Source organism: Bolinopsis microptera, chromosome 2 (genome assembly GCF_026151205.1).
Source record: "Bolinopsis microptera isolate Bmic1 chromosome 2, MBARI_Bmic_1.0, whole genome shotgun sequence".
NCBI lineage: Eukaryota > Metazoa > Ctenophora > Tentaculata > Lobata > Bolinopsidae > Bolinopsis > Bolinopsis microptera.
Genome location: NC_087073.1, coordinates 11,567,029 through 11,590,755, shown reverse-complemented (window position 1 = coordinate 11,590,755; position 23,727 = coordinate 11,567,029). Strand labels below are relative to the sequence as shown.

At 39.3% G+C, this 23,727-nt stretch overlaps 2 protein-coding genes across 2 annotated transcripts; both read right to left on the bottom strand.

The window, feature by feature from the left end:
* Positions 1-95: 95 nt before the first annotated feature.
* LOC134826785 (WD repeat-containing protein on Y chromosome-like) lies at positions 96-23,727 on the bottom strand. The gene is made up of 25 exons (XM_063839282.1): positions 23,597-23,727; positions 21,572-21,717; positions 17,648-17,724; positions 17,285-17,513; positions 16,996-17,102; positions 16,757-16,853; positions 16,062-16,182; positions 15,807-15,947; positions 15,422-15,606; positions 13,552-13,746; positions 13,201-13,392; positions 12,882-12,992; positions 12,543-12,692; positions 12,279-12,443; positions 12,005-12,154; positions 11,643-11,893; positions 11,259-11,392; positions 10,996-11,138; positions 10,693-10,879; positions 10,013-10,109; positions 1,627-1,710; positions 1,157-1,207; positions 798-954; positions 584-673; positions 96-443 (listed from the first exon to the last, which is right to left on the bottom strand). The coding sequence occupies exons 1-25, from the start codon at positions 23,628-23,630 to the stop codon at positions 240-242; spliced, it is 3,498 nt and encodes a 1,165-aa protein (XP_063695352.1). The 5' UTR covers positions 23,631-23,727; the 3' UTR covers positions 96-239.
* On the bottom strand, positions 1,994-5,140 carry LOC134811981 (G-protein coupled receptor GRL101-like). Its single transcript, XM_063819149.1, has one exon. It carries the CDS (start codon positions 5,138-5,140, stop codon positions 1,994-1,996), a length of 3,147 nt encoding a protein of 1,048 aa, XP_063675219.1.

Here is a 23,727-nt window from a genome sequence, read left to right as displayed (position 1 = left end):
TCTGTACAGATATATAAAATTTAAATTACAAGGCAACTGCATACAAATCTTTTCAACAGCAAAGTACAGTGAAAGTACCATAATCTAAAAAACTGGTTTTATGTAAAGCAAAAAACTGCAAAGAGTATTATTTCTTAAATCAGTCAAGGTCTCTGAGCTGGAAGGTATTTTAGCGCGAACATGCTTTCTCCTGTTCACTTAATTTCATCTTCGGACGGATGTTTTTAGTTTAATAAGAACTATTTTAACAGTCCCACTGTCGAATTAGGTCGCGACTGATTGTGGGTCATGGACTTCTTCGCTACCGCTTGAACAATCGGATCAGGAGTGAAGCGGATAGTCAGCTTTTTGGGATTGTCAGAAGCTGGTTCAAATCCGTAGTTGTTGGTCAACATTCGGGGAGTCTTTGGCAGATCTTTTGGTATTGCAACATCTGTCATGACCTGGGAGAGAGTTCGCTTAGATTCTGAACTGCTATAAGTATAATTCTTACATAATCGTTTGTAAGTATTTTCGATCCTAAAACACCACAAATGGTCAGATAATTGTTTGATTGAGCACGCTCGAAACGTTATCACAATACCGGTGTTGCCAGTGCAGCAAAAGGTGAGCAGTGGTGTCCAAATCTGAGAGCTAGTTTCGTGTCTGTAGTTCCTACAGCATGCCGTCTCTCCTGAGTTGCAAAAGAGATCAGTGTAGTAGCTTATAGTTGACGGGGGAGATAACAGAAAGTGGAGATGTTAACTTTCACGTAACCATTTCAATACGATAAAGTGTTGATCATCCCAATCTTATACCTGTCTGGTGATCATTCGTTTTCTGTAGACCCTATCCCACGATTCTCCTAGAATGGTGCTTCCTGTGGTCGTATTCAGCCAACTCTCCAGGTCTTTCGTGTCCCAGGGCTCCGATCTGTCAATTATTCTGGGAACAGCAACCGGACTCAGGACACCGCTGAGGGGAAATTGGTTAAAACCGTGTCTCTGTAAAACTTCAAGTTTAAAAACTCTTCTAGATATTATTTTGTAGTGGTTAGAAGGGAGCATCATATACGGCTCTCGACAGACTTTGTCTGCCGTAATGCTCCCTACTAACTATTAAACCACTACAATGCTAAAACTCGGCCTTACTATATGATTATAAGATATTATTTCACCTTTGCTGAACTTCTTTTTCTGCTCTGTCAGGTCCCAAATAGTCTGGGGTCCTGTAAATGGTGTCGATTGGACCAACAATAACATGAAGCAAATAAAATTACAGTACCAAAAATACCGACACGATGAGGTAATGTCACTATCGTGTCGCGCTTCTTGAATACTGTCCAAAAAACCCAAAGCACTGTAAACATACATTCTCCGTTACAAACCATAAAGTCAAATAATGATGAATAATCGAGAGACCTAGTCCTAAAAACCGGGCTTTTTTGGGTTAAGCCCGGACAAAAAAACAATTTCCTTTTCTCTTAAAGATATAAATGCAGTTTAACGGTAGGAGTGTACTTAATCTAGTTCGAAGAGTGCTAATCCTCTTCGTGTCCTAGAGTAGCCTCGTTTCTCTTGTATCAAATAAGAAGAAGAAGCTGGGATAACTAAAATCCCGGCGGTAGTTATAAATTTATGTACTGACAATGAGGGCAGGTCGGGGGAGACGTCGTTACTGTCGTGCTCAGGAGACTGCAGACGGTCCATCGCACTCTTTGCTAGTTCTGACCTGAGGGGGTGAAGTTGTTATACAGTTGTACTTAAGTGAAAGTAAGGTCAGGTTCGATTTCTAAGCTGGTTAGTATTAAACGTTAGTAGTGTTCATTATAACCTATCGTAACGAAATTAGTGAGTGATTAGGTGATTTTATGAAATATAATGACTTAAAGAGATTAAGCATTGGTTTATTTACCTTACTTGAACTCATAACATCCATTTCTATAGTTTCCACAGTAGCATCCTGACCCTGCCTTCCCCTTCGTACAAGTACGCTTACAGAATTTAAGGTTTTATTAAAAGTTTTTTTTTATTTTTTTAACCGCTTCGTGAATCGACGAATTTACAATCTCATTGTAAAGCACCGGATTGATGGCAGAGTTTATGGGCAAAACAAGTATTGAAAAATAAGAGTACATTGGAGTGGCATCTAGAACTTCAAAGGAGTGTAGAATGCAAATAGCTAAGAAAGGACACCAGCACACAAGATCAGTCGTTATTAATTTCGCAATCTTCCTCTGCATTTTCCGGTGTTGTTTGCGGAGACACTTCTTAGACCTATCATCGGCAACTAGGTTCGAAGAGGATACAGTTATTAAGTTTATCAGGACATAAGAGCAGGTTATTGTGAAGATGCAAATAAAGTTCAGTAGTAAGACTGACCAGACAAAGACTCGCTGAGGGTCCTCGTTAGTTACGAAATATTTGAACAGACATACTGGGTCATTTCCGTAGAATCTAAGGGGATGTCTCCTTATCCCACCATGATCTCGTGAGAACATTGCGTCCACTAGTTCGTTTATCACCGACCACTTCAATACCTTCTTGTTCATTCGACCAAAGTATTCCTGGAAGATACTGAAATGGGCGATTTTACTTTTACTTCCAACAAAAAGTCGGATGTGTTGGTCATACACCAGTCCATTCACAAAGAAATCCTCCATGACTGGGAGAAGAGGCAGGACCGCTATGGTTACTGATGCCAAAAATATCAACGTGCAGATCAGAGAAATCTTAACCCAGAATCTACAACTCACATTTCTAGGAGCTGTAAAAGAGTTAATAGAGCGGTAGCGGATAATACTCAATGCTGTCATGGAAAAAAGTGAAATCTGGGAACCTATAGTGTTGCCCACCCCTATCAGGCTGCAGACTTTGCTGGTCAACCACTCTATCTGAAATATGCAGAACGTCTCCCCGTAATAAATGTCAAGTCCAGACAAAATAACCAAGTACACCCCTGTCAGGAGGTCTCCCAATCCTATCAGCACAATAAAAACCTTGTTTGTCACCGAATTTACATGTTTACTCTCCCATTTTCCAAACAGTGACTGTGACATAGCAACAAAGTTTAGAGCCATGGCTAGTATTCCGATCACCGCTGCAGTGATCTTTAAATAAATCGTGTTGATGATCTGTCTCCCACACTCATCATTACACTCGTCAGACGTGTCCGGACAGTCGATACTACCGTCACATTTCTGGGACAGAGCAAGATAGTCCTGAGAGACGCAGAGGAAATTGTTGGTACATTGTCTCTCATCCGAACCATCTCCGCAATTGTCGACCAGGTTACATACATGTTCAAAAGGAACGCAGTTGCTGTTATCACACACAAAGAAGTCGTTGTGATAGAGATGGTCTCTGGATCTAACTGCGAAGGTGATGTCAGCGTTATTCCTGAGAGAGTAGATCCTACCGGGGAACTGGTTGGCACAGGAGCTGTGCTGCACTGGTTTAGTAAGAGGACAGCTAGAGTTGATACACTGACCAGTACAGCTCAGATAAACATATGCTTCACCAAACATATAGTCGCAGCTGAGCCTTCTCCCGGGAGCTGCTACTTCTGTTGAACTAGTTTTACCCAAGAACTCATAGTTCTTAAGCTTGAATGGTACTCTTCTACAAAGTGAGTTTTGGAACCTTTCGATTTCCATGAGACCATCCAGGCAACTTGGGAAGATAACAACTTTAGGAGTGGTGATGGATCCTTCAATTGCGACCACTCTGTTAGAAGTGCTAACCGTGTTACTGGAGATCTGACACACCCTGATCTCGTTACCACACGTCTCCACTTTGTCGCACAAACTTGGTAACTCTACAAATGAGCCTGAAGCACAGAGATACACTTCACTGCACATCTCTTCTATCCCCCTGTACCTCATGGTGATGCCGGTTCCACAAGTAGGCCACTGTTCATTCTCGTCCTCACTACCCTGACAGTCTTCCACGCCATCATTAACCCACACCAGAGGAAAGTTCACTACATTTATTGAACTAGTATCCAAACTGAAGGGTCTGGTGCAGGTGTAGACGGTTCTCTTTAGACAAGGAGCTCCCAATTCATCAGTTTTATCAGGACAGTCCACTCTTCCGTCACACAGCTGGTGTTTGTGTACCAAACAGAATATACTCGTCTCCACACATAGCTTGTCTAGTCCATTATCACAGAGTTGAGGGAGAAACCTGCTCTGTTTGGTACACACCGCAGTTCTGGATACTGTGGAAATGTAGCCGTTAATTTCACAACTGAGGACTACTCTGGAGGGGTCTGAACAGTTGGTCTGATCCAGCCCATTATCACACATTGGTGTGTCTGAGAAGGTAAAGCAGCGAGTTGAGTTGAGAAGGGGAACCACCAAACCTCCCCTAGTACAGGCTGTAACGTTCTCTTGATCACACAGACTCACCCCAGTACTCTCTTCATCACAGGACAACTGATTACATCTCATGTCCATGGGTGAAATATACCTGGTATCGGCATCACAATAAATCCCGTACGTGAATCCGTTACAATAAGCCTCATCTTCACAGTAGTCACTGTTATCAAAGAACGTGACTCTTTCACAATCGCCGTCACAGATCTTACTCGCCTCAAGCTCTCCGCCCGTCCTCATAGTATACATGTCGTCAAAACAGCCTTCCTCGTCTATTTCAGTGTTTTTGCAGTCCTCCGTCCCATCGCAGAATTCTAACCAGGTCGCTTTAATATTCATTGTGTCTGAGTTCATGCCAAACTTTCCTGAATTGGGGATGTACCAGATGTTACCAGGCGCCAGCATGCCCTGCTTCATTGTTTCACACACGAACCCGCAGAAAGTCCTGCGTTCTTCCTGATAGAACGAGTCAGTGGCTTTCCGGAAGTTAAGGAAATCAGAGTATCCCCTCAGTCCACAAGCCTGGTAGGAGATGGGGTCATTGGAGCAGGTTCCATTAACTATCACCTGCCTCAATCGTCCCAGGTACGTGGTCCTGAGGAAGTATGTCTCGCTGGAGAACGGGCATTTCATCACCAAGGAGGAAGTGTTTTTACATGCCAGCTGCAGGAAGTTGTAGAACTCTATTACCTCAGTCGCACAAGTGGTACCCCTGTCAAGGAGGAGTTGTAGGAGGAAACACAGTCGTAACACTCGTATCATCTCTCCTAGCACTCCCTTAGTCATAGAGGAAGATTGCAAAATATGAATATATCATTTCAAACAATTTGAGCTTTAAATAGTCGTAGTAAATAGTCGTATATAAAATGCGTTGCAGTAGCATTTAACCTCTTTGTACTTAACAATAACGTCTGGTAACACCATATAGTGCGGACCTTTGGTTTCGAAACGTTAAGAATAAGTGAGTCTGGCATCTTCTAAATGTTGAGGAACACCGCGAAGTCGCGACGTTGGCCTGTAAAACCAATTAAACGCTACAGGCTTCATCATTTGGGAGACATTTGCAAAGTTCGGCTCTCATTGTTTTGGAGAATATATTGGTGCATATATCTTTCTTTTTATGAAATATAGGTTTTGTGAAGACTACTAAGAGAACTCTGTAAAGATAGTGAACAAAAGATAAATGCTAGCTTTTAAATGGCTTTGCTCCAAATCGATTAGGGGTCATCTATTTAGGATGTACGCCAAAATCGCAGATTTTCAGACCACCCCTGTCCGGGTGTGTCCGAATTTTCAAAACCACCCCCGGCCCCTCCCCCGAACGTCCGGATTTCCAGCTACTTTTAAGAGTACAAATAAAACCAACTCAAATTCATTGTTAATAAAATTCAAAGAGTTGAAATTTCAAAGAGTTAAAATAAATGGGACTTTTTCGTTAATTCTGCCAAAATTTCCGGACGTCCGGATTTTCAGAAACCACCCCCCCCCCTCTCCTTGTCCGGATTTGTGCGAAATTCCAAAACCACCCCCTCCCTATTTGCCGGACATCCTAACTGCAATGCTGTTAAATTCGCACTAAACGTATTATAACTATTCGAATTAAATTTGCATACGCTACGAATTGTTCTCTGAAAATTACCGCATTTAAAAAAATATACCAAATACGGGAACAGGAATCACGTGCCCGCATCAAAATGTTCACGATAGTTGGCTTTGTATGGTGGAATATTGCCAAAACATGTGCTTCCTGCAACACGTGCGTGGTTACTGGTTAGTGACTAGCGTGGGTACTGACCAAGATCGCAAGGGGTTTAATTTAGCTCATACCCGAAGACGTTATGGAGTAAACTAACTTATTTTAATAAACTTGAGATCACTTAATTTCCTCCACAGTCTCTGTCTAGTCTACTTGTCGAGATTTGTAAGTTTGAGATTTGAAGTATAACGTCAAAATTCACATATCCAATTCTAGATTATAAAATTATAGACTCGAGAATGCTGCGTGTTCCCACAGCCGTATTTTTACCGAATTTTCCGCGCATTTTTTGGCGAATTTAACAGCCCTAAAAACTAAAAATTGAAGTTTTAAATTGGCGAATTATTCGCGTACTTTTTGAGAACTCTAAATACGCCGTACTTTTTTACAAAAATTTGGCGAATTTAACAGCCTGGATCCTAAGTAGATGGCCCCTTATTTGAGACTCTTACCAACCGGCAACCATCAAATTTTGAAAAAGAGAACAAAGCTTTCAGATTTATCAAAATCTAGACTCTAGAGATTATCTGATTCAAATCAAACACAAAGGACCAAAAAAGATTAATTGTTTGCTAATGGCTTGAATCAGTATTTTCTTCGGATGATGATTAATCACTCTGCACTGGACTGACACGTGACTTTTTAACACGTTCTCTCGGTGGCCCTGAATGATCATGACTATTCAAAACCCTAACCCTCTCTACACTGACCCCAACCCTAACCCTCACCCGATCCCTAAAGCTGAAGCATACGCTAAATCCCTAACCCTAACGAGAAATTAGTCCAACTTCCTTACAGTTATGGACATATAACGTGATTGAGACGGTTTTTCGACGACGATATCTCGCCAAGGGAGCATTATATTATAATGCTCCCTTGCTAAAAGTAAATCACTCTACACCCCCCCCCTGACAGTTGAAAGCACTTTAAATCGATGTATTTTTGAATAGTAATTAAATCAGATGTAATACTAATACCAGTTGTACTTGTAAGTGATGCAATAACTGTAAAAGTCTGTAGTATTATCTCAGTGCAGATTTACCCTATGTCATGTGGGGTGATTTGGAATCAGCATTCATTTTCAAAAATACATCGATTTAAAGTGCTTTCAACTGTCAGGGGGGGGGGTGTAACTGTAAAGTGATTTACTTTTAGCACGGCAGCACGCTCGCTGTTCTTCCTCATCCAAAAAAGCTGCACTGGATGAAAATATTTTCGCGCGCGAAAAGAGGTATAAAACGTAGATCAAACTATCAAGTTTCTTTATGAAAGCTCAACGGCCATTTAAAGTCATGATATTTTGACTAAAATTATCAAACTACAGTAAAAAAATTTAAAAAAACTTGAACTTGAAGTGAAGAAGGATTATTAACGATTTGACCTTATTTGACCTTATCCATATTCATATTTGATAAGGTATACGCTATTATCTTAAATTTATTGTTCGTTAGTAGCTGCTAATGCCCCGTGCATTATATATATATAATGCACGGGGCATTAGCAGCTATATATCCTGTAATCTACGGTATAGTTGCCCCATCTACAATCCGCATCCACATTCCACAGCGTCCGCAATTTGACGATGCAGGCCGTGATTGAGGGAGAGACCATGTTCAAGTTCTATGTGTTGGAAAATACTTGAAGCGTTATTATCGACACTGTATTGGAATTTGAATAGTCGACTATGATGCATTAGAGCGTCAAATTTGGATACAAGAATACTTCATTGAGATCTAGCAGGAATCGTTCACATATTACATATTATGTACGCCAGCCTAGTGGGAGAAAAAAGCTTACGCTAAAATAATTTCTACGCAATAGCCCATGTGTAACAGTAAAGTGGCTGCCCGCTGCAGAGGAGACTTCTGAAAATGAAAACGGTCCCTTGTTGTTCCCAAAAAATTGTTTTACCAGGTCCTTTGTTCTTCCTAGTCCTACTTTGCTTTTTTGTCTTTTTTAATGACTTTTTTACTTTCATGACCATAAATGGAATGACGACCTTCTGAAGAAGTGAAACCATTACTGTTTCTCAAAAGAACGATCGTTTCCGGTTTTTTTTCATTTCACAATTTTGAAAAAATGTTAAGTGAAAGGTTACGAATGGTAATTTTTTGCAGAAAAAAGTGGATTTTGGAGATCGTGGTAGGCAGGTCTGAATATTTCGTGTTCCTTACGTCCGTTGCCATGTCAACTAGCCGAGCACTATATATAATATAATTTAATGTAAAATATAAGATATTAACTGTTAATTATTAAACAATATGTATTTTACACTATTGGCTATATTATATATATTTTCTATACAATATAATTATATATACATATTACTAGAAAGCCCGTTGTCACAGGGAGGAAGCTAATAGTATTCTTTGGTAGTCAGTTTTTATCGCATCAAAAAATATCCGTCACAACCGAAGATACAGCCGATTAAAATGTAGCTCGCACTGAACACAACGTAATTACCACAAAATCGATCAAAATGTCGCTTGGCAATCTTTGCACGTGCGTGTAATAACCCTCGTTACCATGGTTACTACGCAAATTCATATTTTTTGTTTGATTTGCACGTGGGCGGTCGTACATTATTATACAGAAATAATTCTTTGAATTATAATATGGATAGAAAACCCGTGGTCACAGGGAGGAAGCTAATAGTATTTTTTGTTAGCAAGTTTTTATAGCATCAACAAATATCCGTCACAACCGAAAATACAGCCGATTAAAATGTAGCTCGCACTAAGCACAACGTAATGACCACAAAACCGATAAAAATGCCGTACTAAAAATCTTTGCACGTGCGTGTAACAACCCTCGTTACCATGGTTACTATGCAAATTCCTATTTCTCATCTAATTTGCACGTGGGCGGTCATACAATGTACAAAGATAATTCTCTGAATTATAAGTAAGAGACTAGAAAACCCGTGGTCACAGAGAGGTAGCTAATACTAATAGTACTTTTTGTTAGTAAGTAGTTAAATCGCGTCAAAAAATATCCTACGCAACCGAAGATACAGCCGATTAAAATGTTGCTCGCACTATGACTAAATACAACATAATATCAACAAAACCGATAAAAATGCTGTTCTAGCTAACAATCTTTGCACGTGCACGGGCGTGTAACAACACTCGTTACCATGGTTACTTTGCAACCTTTTGCTTTTTACCTAATTCGCACGTGGGCGGTCGTACAATGTACATTGTACAATGTACAAAGATAATTCTTTGAATTATAATATAGACTAGAAAACCCGTGGTCACAGGGAGGTAGCTAATAGTATTCTTTGGCAGTCAGTTTTAATCGTGTCAAAAAGTATTCATCCCCACTGAAGATACAGCCAATTAAAATGTTGCTCGTACTAAACACAGCGTAATATCAACAAAACCGATCAAAATGACGTTAAAATAATCATTGCACGTGCACATGCGTGTAACAATCCTCGTTACCATGGTAACTACGCAACCTTTTGCTTTTTACCTTATTTGCACGTGGGCGGTCGTACAGTGTACAGTGTACAGTGTACAGAAATAATTCTCTGAATTATAAGTAAGATAGAAAGCCCGTGGTCACGGGAGGAAGCTAATAGTAATAGTATTCTTTGGAAGTCAGTTTTTATCACATCAAAAAATATCCGTCACCGCGTAACCGAAGATACAGCCGATTACAATCTTACAATGTAGCTCGCACTGAACACAACATAATTACCACAACTACAAGACCGATCAAAATGCCCCTCTCAAATCCTTGCACGTGCACGTACGCTTTTGAACACCGTTACCATGGTTATTGGTTACTATGCAACTTCCTATTTCTCATCTGATTTGCACGCGGGCGGTCGTACCGACAGACAAACAAAAACAATTCTTTGAATTATAGTAGAGATTATTATGATATAAAATTACCTGCTAGCCGCTCCATCTATACTGGGAATGTAGGTTGGCGGCGTGATTCCCTCAGCTTCAAACGGAGACTGAGGATACTTGAACGTGTTTCTGTCCGCTGCAAGGGTGGTTACCGGTTAATACTGTTCTTATTGTAATGCACCTGTATAATTATAAATAATGTACATATGTGAAATGTATATATGTATTCTTGTGTAAATTTGTATTATAATCCCGTTTGATGCGACAAGGAAAAATGCTCTTATCAGGAAAGGAATTGAGTAATTCCTTTCCTGATAAGAGCATTTTTCCTTGTCGCATCAAACGGGATTAATACAAATTTACACAAGAACTATACATTGCAACCATGCGACTCATAAACAATACTCCAATCCGGATTTTACATATGTATATATTTATGTATATATATATGTAATTATTTATTTTTTGTCCGAAAATTATGAAAATGATGCCCATTTTTCTAATTTATTCCTAAATTATTCTCCCAACGCTCCAGTTTTCAGTGATTAGTACAAATATGTAATCAAAGTCGCTCGTCAAATTCGTTCCAGTTTGATTATTCAATACTGAAGTCGTAATATTGACAATACCTTAAGTCCGCAAAAGCTTAGCCCCTAATTGCACAATATGTTTGGACTCAATATCTCACTCTAAGACTAAAGAAGAAAGTAGAAAATAACCTAAACTCCAGGGAATATCCTGCCCGAAAGTGCCGATGAAGTGTCCGTGCACAGTCCACATTCTGACGGTGCTGTCTGTACTGCAGCTCACCAGGAACAGGCCATGTTCGTGTTCTATGTGGTCGAGTGCTGTCACTGCTGCACAGTGACCGTGCCACGCCGTCAACCTTTTAGGAGTCGTGTTTTTCTGGGGAATCAGGATACGTTACTCATGTGAAAAAGCATCACGTTAAAATTAGAATAACATCGCAAAACGTTCCTCGAAATCAAAAAGTTAAGATGCGTGGTGAAGCAAACACAGACCTTGTTGTTGACGGTGCAGTAGTTCCTGATGTCGTAGACGGCGATGTAACCAGCTGTGTCCCCACAAACTAGCCGTTTGTTCTGAGAGTCCGTACACATTGCCAACACACTTTCTCCATCACGACACGCTGTCTGGAACGAACCTGCACGAGCAAACACCGTTATTATAAACTAAATACTGTGATAAAGAAGTTGAATAAACTAGCAGTATTATAAAACATTAAAATCATCAAGTTCATTTTCCAGAGGAACGATCAACTTACCCCCACACTGAGCTACCCCGTATATGTTCCAGAAGAAAGCGTACCCGCTCTCGCTGCTCACAAGCATGCAATCCTCGTTACGTCTCTCCTTAACTCTCTCCTCCAGGAATACCACTTTATCCACTGGTGACGCTCTGTAATATGATATTACGTCACTGGTGACGCTCTCTAAATGATGTGACGTCACTGGTGACGCTTTGTTATATGATGTGACGTCACTGGTGACGCTTTGTTATATGATGTGACGTCACTGGTGACGCTCTGTTATATGATGTGACGTCACGACGTGGTTGCGCGACTTTACGCAAGATCGTTTAATATGAATTATTATCACATGGATAAAAGAGTTGCTAGATACATTCTCTAATCTAACTTATGTCTGACCCGTTAGTATTAGCAGGTCGCTCCTGGTAAGCTCTGCTAGAGGGACGTTTGTTTCCTCCTCTGTGTCTCACGGGTTTACTTCCTGATCGGAACCTTCTGAATATCTTCTGAGTTTCTGTGCTCCACACGATGATCTCCCCATCAAAACTAGCTGTAGCCAGGAGGTTAGGAGGGCAGTAGGCGGTGGTTAGAATGTCGTCTTTGTGCACGTTCCCTCCTCGCCACTCTGGCTGAGGTCGCAGATAAAACGCCTAGAGATTGTGGGGTGATGGTGAAGGAACTAAAGGTGTAAAGGGTTTAAAAAGGGTTGCACAGATAGACAATAAAGTTGGACAAATACCAGGTATAAATAAATCTCATACATCCTTATCATCTCTGTAGACATTGATACATTTGTTCCATCCGGCTGTATATATCACACTTTTCTCTGAGAAGGCAAGGATTCCAGTCACTTCTGCTTCAACTAAACCTTCCAACTTCTTCAAGCAGTGACCGTTGTTAAAGTTCCACACCTGACATCAAAATATTAGCTACAGTAGAATTCTTACTTAAATTTACTTCCAGGCAGGAAATTAAATACCATCACATCATATCTCAATGAAATATAACATAAAACGAGAGTGAGATTTAACACACCTTAACATTTCCATTTCTTGCCCCAGTTAAAAGTCGTTTCCCGCCAGTGTCAATGCTCATACAGGTTATCTCTTGTTTACCGTGAGTGTTGCTCAACTTGAGCATCTTCGCACCTGTATTGATATCCCACACAGTTACCACTGATCCCTCACAGCCTGTCATTATCTGTCAGGGAAAGAGGATTTAGTGAGAAATACTGATGGCTCTGTTAACATGGACTTATAAGAACCCTCTTTTTTTACTCTAAGCTCTCTCGCCCATCACCTGATGTGTTTGAGGACTGTAAGCACAGCAGCTGATTGGTTTGGCGTGGCTCTGAACTGCTTTTACTTGGCTGTTGTTAGTTCTGTTCCCCATCCTGAACTCTGCCATGCAGTCATTACTGCACACTATCAGCGCGCTCGTTACTTTCTTCTGAACAGATGAAAAAATGTTGCTCATGTTTATTATGTTCATGTTTCTGTTTTATCTTTTTATCATGCTCATGTTTAGATTATGTTAATGTTTCGAAGAGAAATGTGCCCTTTCCATACCAGTATCAAGAATTGAGAACAAAGACGAATAAGAGAGTGCACGAAGTTGTCAAATTAAGAGACGTGTTACCTGAATATGTAACACGAAGGGGCCATGATCGGGCACTCTGCTGCCTCGGGGGAATTTGAGGATTACTGTTTGGAGACAAGTGTGCTCCTTTATATCGTACACTTTTAGGACCTGACGGAAATATTAAATTAGATATCGCTAAAACATCCAAAAGTAAAGATGTAAACTATATACAGTCGTTAAGATATAAGATGGTAAAAGATAGTCATGTTAAACTGAGTGAGCAATGATAATCTGCCGACAAGTAACCTGTTTTCATCCCGAAAGTTTTCAAGCACCACCCGCAGGATATTCTTCTTGTAAAACACTAATCACTCACCACGTCCATACTATAACTGAAGACTTGTCCAGCACTCTCGTGAATGGCCACGTCCAGGATAGAAGTCTGGTGTCCCTTCAGCAGAGCAGTAGGTTTACTTTCTACATAAGGGTTCCATAGCCGTACAGTGTGGTCAGTGCTGCCAGTCGCTATTATATTCAGGGTCTTGTTGAAGTCGAAGCAGTTAATCCCCTGTAATATAAGAGGGCCTAATTTAGAAACACACTTCCAATTATACTCAACAAATATCGTTTTTTTGTCATTATTTTAATATCATGTTACCAGCTTCCAGAGTACGAATACTTTTCTGATCAGTCAACAATCAGAAAATAACTCTTATCAAACCTAAACCTTGCGGACTTTGTAGATATAGTTTTTCTTCTTTTTGAGTCTGTCCTGGAGTACCATACTCTCTTCGGAGCTGCTCGAGCAGGAGAGGATGTAGTCTGTTTCCGGAATGTATACCACCTTTCTGACCCAGTCAGAGTGCACAGGTCCTCCCATGCACAGGGCGTGGTGTACTTTTAGACTGTGATCTGACAGATCCTGGAGCACGGGGGTTTGATCAGTTAGGACTTGTGTGACAGGAATATTATATACAATTACAAATCTGTGCCTCTCTCATTTCAAACTATCACAGTACACAAAGAAAAATCCTCCAGCTTTCGAAATATCGAAGACCAGGTGCCCTTTAGTTTGGACTACTCCCAGTAGTTATTTCTATCCAATCTATACAATTCGCTCGTTAGATCTGCTGACTGTCTTGCAAATTTGACGTGCATTCATCAGGCTGTTGCTGATTTTAGATTTAATATTATTCCACAAAATATCCCACATCAATGAAATATATTTTATTGATGTGGTATGTTGTTCACTGGAGCAGTAGATTGCTTCTCAATAACACTGATATATTATTGTAACCAAACAGCATATGTTTGGAAATACGACTTTTAAGATAGTTGTGCGGCAACAGATTACAGATATAGTATTTTGCACATGCCATCTTTAGGATCAGTAGATTTGCGATGTTAAATGTTTCCGTCTACAAGTCGTTATTTAATGCGTGGTAGACATCGAATTAGTTCATAAAGCTAGTTGATATTATTAGGACACATATTTGCATAATCGACTATAAGTAAACTGTAGCATGTTCTCAGTAAATAGTAGTAAAATATTAAAATATTGAAATGATATACTTCATATTAAACTATATGTAGATTTATGATTATTGACTATTGACTAGCGCCAAACCATCTGCGCCGAACCATCTGCGCCGAAGATCTGTTTCTGATTTTGATTATTTCATTTGTATATTCATTTATTAAGATGTTAATAAAAATCCACCAGATTATGAATTAGAGATCAGCTGTATGGCGATTCTAACAGTACTCCAATGCTAATAGTACTAGCCAATATTATCATCATCTGTACAGATCTCATTAGTAAGATCAGTTGATTGATAGATTACTTGGGATGAAATGAGAGTCTCCACTCACTGTAAAACAAAATACATCATTTATTGTCTCTGATTGTCTTCTAAAGTTCGTGTGCAGAAGCTAATCACATAGTATGCAATAGTAGTGCAGTGAAAATCAAACGAATACTTTCGATCAAACGAAGACTTTCGATCAAACGAATACTTTCGATCAAACAAGGATAAACTAACCATCATATTTTCAGCTTGGGTATGAATTTATGATTATGGACACGGTGACACTACATTTCAGTAAGATTAATTTTGGGGGTCACTGGAAACTTCCTTTCCTTATGCTCTTTCAGAAGCCAAGGAAAATCAAACACCTTAGCAAGGAATTCAGACACCTCAACTACACATCTTTTTGTCATGCTAAACTGTTTCGATATTCTTGTTTGTGTATCAAGTTTCCTGTCATCATTTGCCCCAGACGATGAGAACGTTATTTTTCTCGTGTTTGAAGCAATCTTCTGGCAGTGGGGCTAAAATATTTGATTACATGCCTCACATTGGAGCAGAAGAAAACCGAGTAGCAAAGAACCAAAAGTAAACAGAAATGGAAGAAAGTTTGTAATCGAAATCTTTAAAATTTATAATCAATAAACGATCAAACAATACAGCAAAATTGAGCTTATTATTGATTTCGTAGCATGTTCGGAACTAGAATAACTAGATGTAAGATGCGTATGGATTATTTGTGAACAGAATGTAAGAAATCAGGACATGAAATATTACAGAGAGTCTAACCTTCATGTTGATTTTGAGATATCCCTCTTGTTTCTTAGTGGGGGACTCAAAGAGGCCCTTCATGGGCTGCAGGAAGTTGAAGATGTGGAGACACCCGCTATCATCCCCGAATATAAGGAAGCTCCTGCCTCCTGGGTCCGACTTATTGTACCAATATGTCATACACAATGGCACGTACTCTAACTCTGTAGGTGATGAGGGAATACATTAGTAACTAACATCATTGACTAATTAGATAAGATATATATGCAACATGCATGGACAACATGGGCAATGGCCAGAAAATAAACTTCAGGAACTATGATGTTCTGACCGGCACCGTTTATTTTGGCAGGTTACATCTTTTGAGGAGACATTTAAAAAAACTATGATCTGTGATTGTTACCAAAGAGAAGGAACTGGACGGAGTAAGTTTTAGTGCTCATATCGTAGAAGAACATTTCCCGGGAGGTGGTTGTTATCACTAGCTTGTTTACGTTCTCCATCACACACATGTCGGTTATCCATAACCTGGACAATGGGAGCGCTAGTGTACATTTCAAAGTTGTGTCAGATATAGCATATCAGATTAAACAATAAACATGTTATTCCATTCAGTGAATTATAGAAGTATAATAGAGGTCTTTAATTAAGATGGCACCTTTGTTTTCTGGGAGTAGCACCAGCCTGAAGGTTTGCACTGAGGAGGTGGGTTGAGTGTCGCATACTTGTACTGATTTCTGCAGCTCCATGTTCATAGACCACAGTGATAAGTTACCATCCTGCAACACAAGTCTTATTGTGCTGGGATCTAGGTTATTCCGGATAAAATATTACAAGTCTTTTGAGACTGTTATCCAGTGTTCATTGACAGATAGTACAAATGTGTAGTTACCCTGGTAACACTGAGGTATCTAATAGTACAAATGTGTAGTTACCCTGGTGACACTGAGGTATCTAATAGTACAAATGTGTAGTTACCCTGGTAACACTGAGTTATCTAATAGTACAAATGTGTAGTTACCCTGGTAACACTGAGGTATATAATAGTACAAATGTGTAGTTACCCTGGTAACACTGAGGTATCTAATAGTACACATGTGTAGTTACCCTGGTAACACTGAGGTATCTAATAGTACAAATGTGTAGTTACCCTGGTAACATTGAGTTATCTAATAGTACAAATGTGTAGTTACCCTGGTAACACTGAGTTAAATGTGTAGTTACCCTGGTAACACTGAGGTATCTAATAGTACAAATGTGTAGTTACCCTGGTAACACTGAGGTATCTAATAGTACAAATGTGTAGTTACCCTGGTAACATTGAGTTATCTAATAGTACAAATGTGTAGTTACCCTGGTAACACTGAGGTATCTGCTGGGGTTGCTAGCGTAACACACGCGGGTTATTGTCTCTTTACTGGCACTGTCTTTAACGTACTTTTCCTCCCTCCTGAAGACATTGTTACAGTTGTCAACCTGTTCTGCAGTTACGGTTAGTACTTTTTAGTGATCTTAGTTAAGGTTTCGTTGAGTTACTAAAGATATTTTTGAGTAGCCTAAACATATCTGGTAACCAACTAAAATTTAGTAACCTGAAGGGAGCGTTACGATTATGGACGGCGTCTTTTTCCTGATATTGGAGTAACATGTAGGTACAGAACTCATTCCAATCCACCATACCGTCGCAGGAAGCATCAACCTGCAATAAAACGTCAGAGGTTTTAATAATTTAAGGTTCTGGTTTGTTCAATAATGTGGTTCTGGAGCAAATAAGGAGGTTTTCTCCAACAGCGATGTAACACCGTGTTTTGTCTCTAACCTTTTATGTAACACCGTGTTTTGTCTCTAACCTTTTATGTAACACCTTGTTTTGTCTCTAACCTTGTTGAAGAGCATGTCAAGCTGTTTCTCCCAATCAGGACTTCCCAGCAGATACTCCCACTTTGAGTTAGCCAGCAGCTCTGTAATGGCCCCCATAAACTGGCCCTTATCAAGCCTAATGTCCGAGGAGGGTGAACCATTGTCCCCCCGAGAGAAGTGGTTCATCAGCTCCTTCAGGTCTTTTATTGTCACATGTTCTGCCAGCTGGATGTTATCTTTTGTGTCGAAGCTGCATAGTAGTGAGCCGTTAATATTACTGACATCAGTGCTTTTCAATTATGTCTCACTAACTTATGAACAGAAATAGCAGAAGTTAGAATCGAGCCTTCTCCTTCGGTCCCTATCCTGAAATATTGTCCCTACCTTTGTATAATAGGCTCGTGGACACTAGGCCTTCTCTGAGGATTAGCCCCCTTCATTTTCTCTGCTTTTACTTTAGCCTGAGGGGTCGTTATATAAACGTGGGGTTAATTATATGAACGGCTATCATCGACATCTACTCGTACACGGAGTTTTAAAATTGCGCGGGAAATTACGCGGGAGATCTTTCAGTTTAATTTGGGTCAGTTCGTTTTATGACGTGTCGACTACGTTTACTTAGTTTCAGTATACTTTATCCCTACCGTTTTATAATATTTTTGACTTTATTTACCTATCACTATACATATTTAATCTTAAATTATCATTTTAGTGGAACTATGTAAAAGGGGATCGTTGCTAGCGTCGAAACTGTTTTAACCCTGCCTTAGTCAGTTGAAAGTCTGATAGCATATGTTCCGTTTGATTTGACCAAACTAATGCCTTTCATTGCTTTATAGGCCGGTTTGCAACTAATATTTGCGGCGATAAAATCATCACTGATTATAAGGCAACTTTTCACTACCGGTTATCAGTGATAAATCCCTACCGATAACCGATAAAGGGAACCCAATTCGTGCATAGAACGTGAAACAATATTAAATATTTAAAATAATAATATTTAATATTTAAACAATTTTAAAAATCAAGCCGGAGCCGATGCTTTAATCCCACCTTTAGTTCACCTCATTCAAAGTGACAAGAAACCAATAAAACTGAACCGCAGAAAGAGTCTAAACCAAAAATGCAGGTAGCACAGAGCTTTAGTATAGAGAATACAAATGAAGTAAGCACAAGATCTAAAATTGTTGCTCGTGTAGTACACGATATTTGCTTGATTGTCGATGACTGATGAATTATGATTTCGAATGCATATTCTGTGAATTGTTGGTGGTACAAGTAAGCAAGTGAGAAAATGATATCTAGCAATGTTAAACTCGTATCGAATCAGACAGAACCGGATATACTGCGGTCTCAAATTACGAGGTTACATTATCAGGATACAAATATCCAAATCACTAGAGGCTGCGTAACAACAACCTAGCAACCAAACATTGCAGCATAATGGTAAAGCACTGAAAAACTTTAAAAACAAAAGGCGGAGTCCAGACGTTTCTGAAGAAAATCGATAATGAGGATAGCTAGTAGTAGTAGTGTACATATTGTATACCACCTAGAGTAATGACATGTGGCCATTTTACTCTGGCTCATTTGCTGCCATGGCAACGAAATATTGTTACCATCTCTTCCCTAATGTCTTTACGGCCACTTTAATGAGTGAAGAGTTATGTTGAATTTACTTCTAATTATAACCGGATTCAATTTACAATTTGTTAGAAGAAACATGTCAAATAGAATTTGTCAAGGTGAGCCCGTGAGCAGTCATTAGCTTTCCTAGTTAGAGTTCTGATAAATTGAACCGATCGATTTAAATAGACTTCCCCAACCGGTGACATAATGCGTCATATATTATGCATTATATATTGTATGTTATGCATTATATATCAAGAAACAGTGCAATTTGCTCGGCATACCCATGTGCACACACTCGAGAATTTTATCCCGAATGATTTTTGTTTTGTAACTTTATTGGGTGAATATTCCTTAATTCTTACACTAAAAGAGGAAAATGAGCATGTGAAACCACTGAAGATCCAAGCTGGGCTCAGAATAGATAAGAAGCGACCAAAACTGAGCTGATCAGCATCTTTCCATTATTCAACAGCTATATACGAACAGAATGCACATGCCAAGATACAACGTGAAAAACAACGTGTGTGTGAGATTGATCGGAAATTCCACAATCTACTTTTATAACTTTTACTAATAATGTTGTCAAATACCGGTGTATTCTATATTCAGGGTAGGTGCAAATACCGTTGTATTCTATATTCAGGGTAGTATAGTATAGTATATATAGGTGCAAAGCTGCACACTACTGAAAGCAGCAGAAACGGTTGACGTTATAAGTCAGCAGTTGAATGATTAATTGCTGCACGAGCAAAAATAACAACACTTCATAAGACTGAGAATGGATGAAAATGGCATGAAGTAGGCTCGCGAACACCTGAATAACAGTAAGGGACAATACATGAGTGCAACTAAAGTGCAACTGAGTGCTAAAGTGCACAACCAAAGTGCACAACTTGAAATACAGCTCCCACAGCGTCTCTCCTGGCAGTGTTTTCTGACAGTGTGACGTCTAAACAGTGCTTGTCGGCATATTGTGTTTTTCTGCACCACTACTAAGTGGCAACAACGTGCACGCTATTAATACTGTGGCCAGCACTGATAGCGCCATATTATACATGATATTAGACTATTAGAATGCAATCCAGATCCATGCTAGGTGTCATGCCGCTAACACAGTAACACGATCAGATAATGATCAGATAATTATCAGATAATGATTATTCAACGAGCATCTTGGATTGTAGGGTTACTAGTGTAACCCGGCCTTCGGCCGGGATTTCACTGCTGCAGTTAAAAAGGGTAGGAGTAATTACCCGCTGAGTCAAAACCCGCATTAGGTGACCCAATAGTTTCTTAAACAATAATCTCATATCTTACTCGGGATAATTATGACCGGGATAAAGTGGCGGGTTTAGGGTAATTTCGCCATATTTTTCCCGAACCACATTTTCACCGGTCGTTAATAAACCCACCGTCTCAGCTTTTAGGGTTCCCAAGGGGTATGGGTGCTCATATTTTAATCGTTGTCTTATATTCACTAAAGAAGACTATTGGGACACTTGTTGTAGGTTTTTCGACTTCATTTGGCTAAAATTGCAAAAAATTCACCTTTTTGCCCAATTCTTGTCATATATCCTTATTGTCAAAGTTGATTTAAATAGGCCAATTTTTAATTTCTTAGGTATTGACTATCTCTACATAATGAAATAGGACTTAAAGTAAAAGTAACAGTTAAATTAAAACTTGAATTAATTAAAACTGTCAATAACATGACTCAGTTTCATCAGTCATTTATTCATAATTGCGAAAATTTCTAAACTTGCTTATCTCTAATAAGGAAATTTACATCTGAGACAAAATTTTTGAATCTAAAATTGAAAGGTTGGACACCGGTAAAATGGCGACCGGGAAAATGTGGTGGGTTTTGAGCAATTTCGCCATATTTTTCCCGAACCATATTTTAACCGGTCGTTAATAAACCCGACGTAATAATCCCGAGTAAGTTAATCAGTTAGTTCTTGTGGATAATTAAGTCATTATTAGCCATGAGGCACCACATTCCATGATCATAAGGTCTGAACACCGAGTATTACACCTCATCACTCCCGTCTTGAACCGCTTTCTATTTTTATTTAAATCGTTATAGAAATTAACCCTTGTCAACTCCGCACCACACCCGCCTATTATATTTGAAAACACGCATAACATTGTCGTATGAACTCTCTCTCTCTCTCTCTCTGCAGTCCAAACAGACCCCAAACACTAACAGTCCCCCTCCCCTAATAAGCTTATGGTATAACATTACAGCGAATCTTCCCGGGCTAACGCAATTATGACGCTACTTAAATGCAGCTACATATTATACAGTAATGAGATATAGAGAGCAAGCCCCGTAACTCTTGCCGTTCTGCTCAAGCCAGTTTATGCAACATTTGTGGTACAAAACCGTCAATTAAACCACTTACCACCGGCCGATTTAAAAACAATTTGCTTATGGGCTTCATCAGAGTTTTGTCGGCACTATACCGAAAAAACCAGTCCCGTAACTCTTACCGTTTTTTTTTGTATAACCGACCGGAAATTACACACGAACACACGAACACACAGACACACACACATTCTGGTGTTATTAAGTTGATAATGGTGATTTGATTGAGTGTTGAGGAGCAAATCTACCTAGCCTCGTAAATATAAGGAATTGTGAAATGATAGTGGTATGTAATGAGTAGCAAGTACCTGTTTCATAGATGCCTGCCAGTCCTTGACATCCCTGGAGATATTGAGCAGGTTCTTAACCGTCTCAACCACTGTCCTGAGTCTGGGAGGCCCATCTCCTCCTCCCAGACCTCTATGTCGCTTCTTGTCATCCTCTATCACTCTCCCTGCAGATCAAGAGGTGAAGATATGTGCAGCAGCATCACAACAACTTCTGCAAATGAAATGTGGAAATCGCTATTTCACTATTTATTACTCGATTTATTTCTATATCACTCTAGTATCACGCTCGACAACATTTTAAAGATTGAAACGCTCTTAACGTTTTGTCTTGATATGCTTCTAGAACTGCAAGCTCATCATCATGATCATGTAACAAGCTTAAATTTGTAGTAAAGTTTTTAATTGACTATCTAACTGGACATGTATTGCAATATTTCACTGGATATCTAATATTTTTGACAATTGAATATCCAATCCAAGTAGTCATAAATTCTGCAAACATGCTTTAATCGGCTCCATGTGAAAAAATGTTCGATAAAACGATGCAACGGCTGATTTGGTTTTAAATCGTAGCATCTGCAAGTAACTTGCAACGGTGGCCAATCTCAGCTAATGCTCCACCGACATCTTAAAATAGTACTTTTCTCGAAGACTTCGGTTCGTACATCATACGTTCGTTCATCGTACGGTTCGTACATCATACGTGACAGGTAAGCATTATAGCAACATGAAACATTTATTATAGCTTTCATTATGTCAACTAATCCAATATGGACTATACGAAGAAAGCAACTGTGTAATGCAGCGATTGAAGCAGATTCATACTACTCTAATGATGCTTATATGACTTGATTCGAAATAGGAAATGTTGTTATTGTAGCAAGATCGAAGCATGTGCAAACTGCAAGGTGTACTTTTACATAATTTGTGATTTTGACACCACCTGGGGGTTCATTTTTCGGAACCTAAATTGTTTATTCCTTGGCCAATTTTTTCTTTCTTTATACTGATCAAAAGGCCAAAAAAGCATTCGACCCAACCAAAATAATTTCAAAAGTATATCTCTCACGGTGTTCGCGGAAAGTCTTGTTAAAGTTGAAGTCATGGTGTCAGTAAAATGGTATAAACAGATATATATACATCCTCACTATACTGCTTTATGGAAGTGAGGTATGGAATACCACACAAACGCAGATGAAAAGATTCGAGGTGTTCCATCATAGATGTCTGAGAAGAATCCTGAAAATCAAATGGTTTTATCACGTATCTAATGCTGACGTACTTAATCGGGCTAACATCGCCCCTGTTGATACTTTCGTACGAGCAGCTAGACTCCGATGGTTTGGCCATGTGGTGAGGATGTCAGAAGAAAGAATACCCAACTATCTTCTGCACTGGATCCCAAAGCATGGTAAAAGGTCAAGAGGTAGACCTCGGAAAAACTGGTTGTCATGTTTCCGGGAGGATGCAGCAATCTTCACAGGTGTCGATAACATCACGATAGAAGATGCAGAACAACAAGCAACAAACAGGGTACATTGGAGAGGTCTAATACACCGGAGAAAGGAGTTACTATGTATGTGGTACAGGCCACTCCAACGAATAGGAGGAGACCTTTTCAAGCACAAGTAAGTATATATATATAGCGTATCGCTTTATATATAGTAATATTGTAAATGAGCCGGCCCGGGTATCTAAAGCAAGATAACAACCTGTCACTGCTTTTCGTGGCTTAAAAGCTGGCTGTGACCCTTCCATCAACTATCTGACAACTAAATAAATGGTTGCAGTGACTTCGTGATAATGTAATACTTTCCCGTCAAAACGCATTGAAAAATTTACAGTAGTAATACTGACAATCATAGTACGTCTTAGTTGTATTAGTTATTGCTGATGTGGTATTATATCTAACATAAGCAATAAGCATAATACCAAAAATTCAAAAATTGTTGAACAGATTAATAATAATTGGTTGAAAGATCGTGAACAAAAATATCAATAATCGCTGATAGCTACAAGATATGGTCACACTCACTCACTCACCAAGTACAGGTAGGTACTGTTGTTTCCTCATCATCAGCTAAAATCGTAGCGACCGTATCAAGCACAGTTAATCGGAAACGAGAATTAAAACCATCAAATTCACTACAGATGTAATCCGAGTTAAAAGTGAA

What these genes read in the sequence shown, in the direction of transcription:
- LOC134811981 (XM_063819149.1), bottom strand. Translation starts at nt 5,140, where the DNA reads ATGACTAAGGGAGTGCTAGGAGAGATGATACGAGTGTTACGACTGTGT.
- LOC134826785 (XM_063839282.1), bottom strand. Translation starts at nt 23,630, where the DNA reads ATGATGAGGAAACAACAGTACCTACCTGTACTTG. An exon ending in ACAGTACCTACCTGTACTTG is followed by an intron (nt 21,718 to 23,596) that starts GTGAGTGAGTGA and finishes CTTGATCTGCAG; the next exon opens with GGAGAGTGATAGAGGATGAC. An exon ending in CGACCTGCTAATACTAACGG is followed by an intron (nt 11,393 to 11,642) that starts GTCAGACATAAG and finishes ATCATATTACAG; the next exon opens with AGCGTCACCAGTGGATAAAG.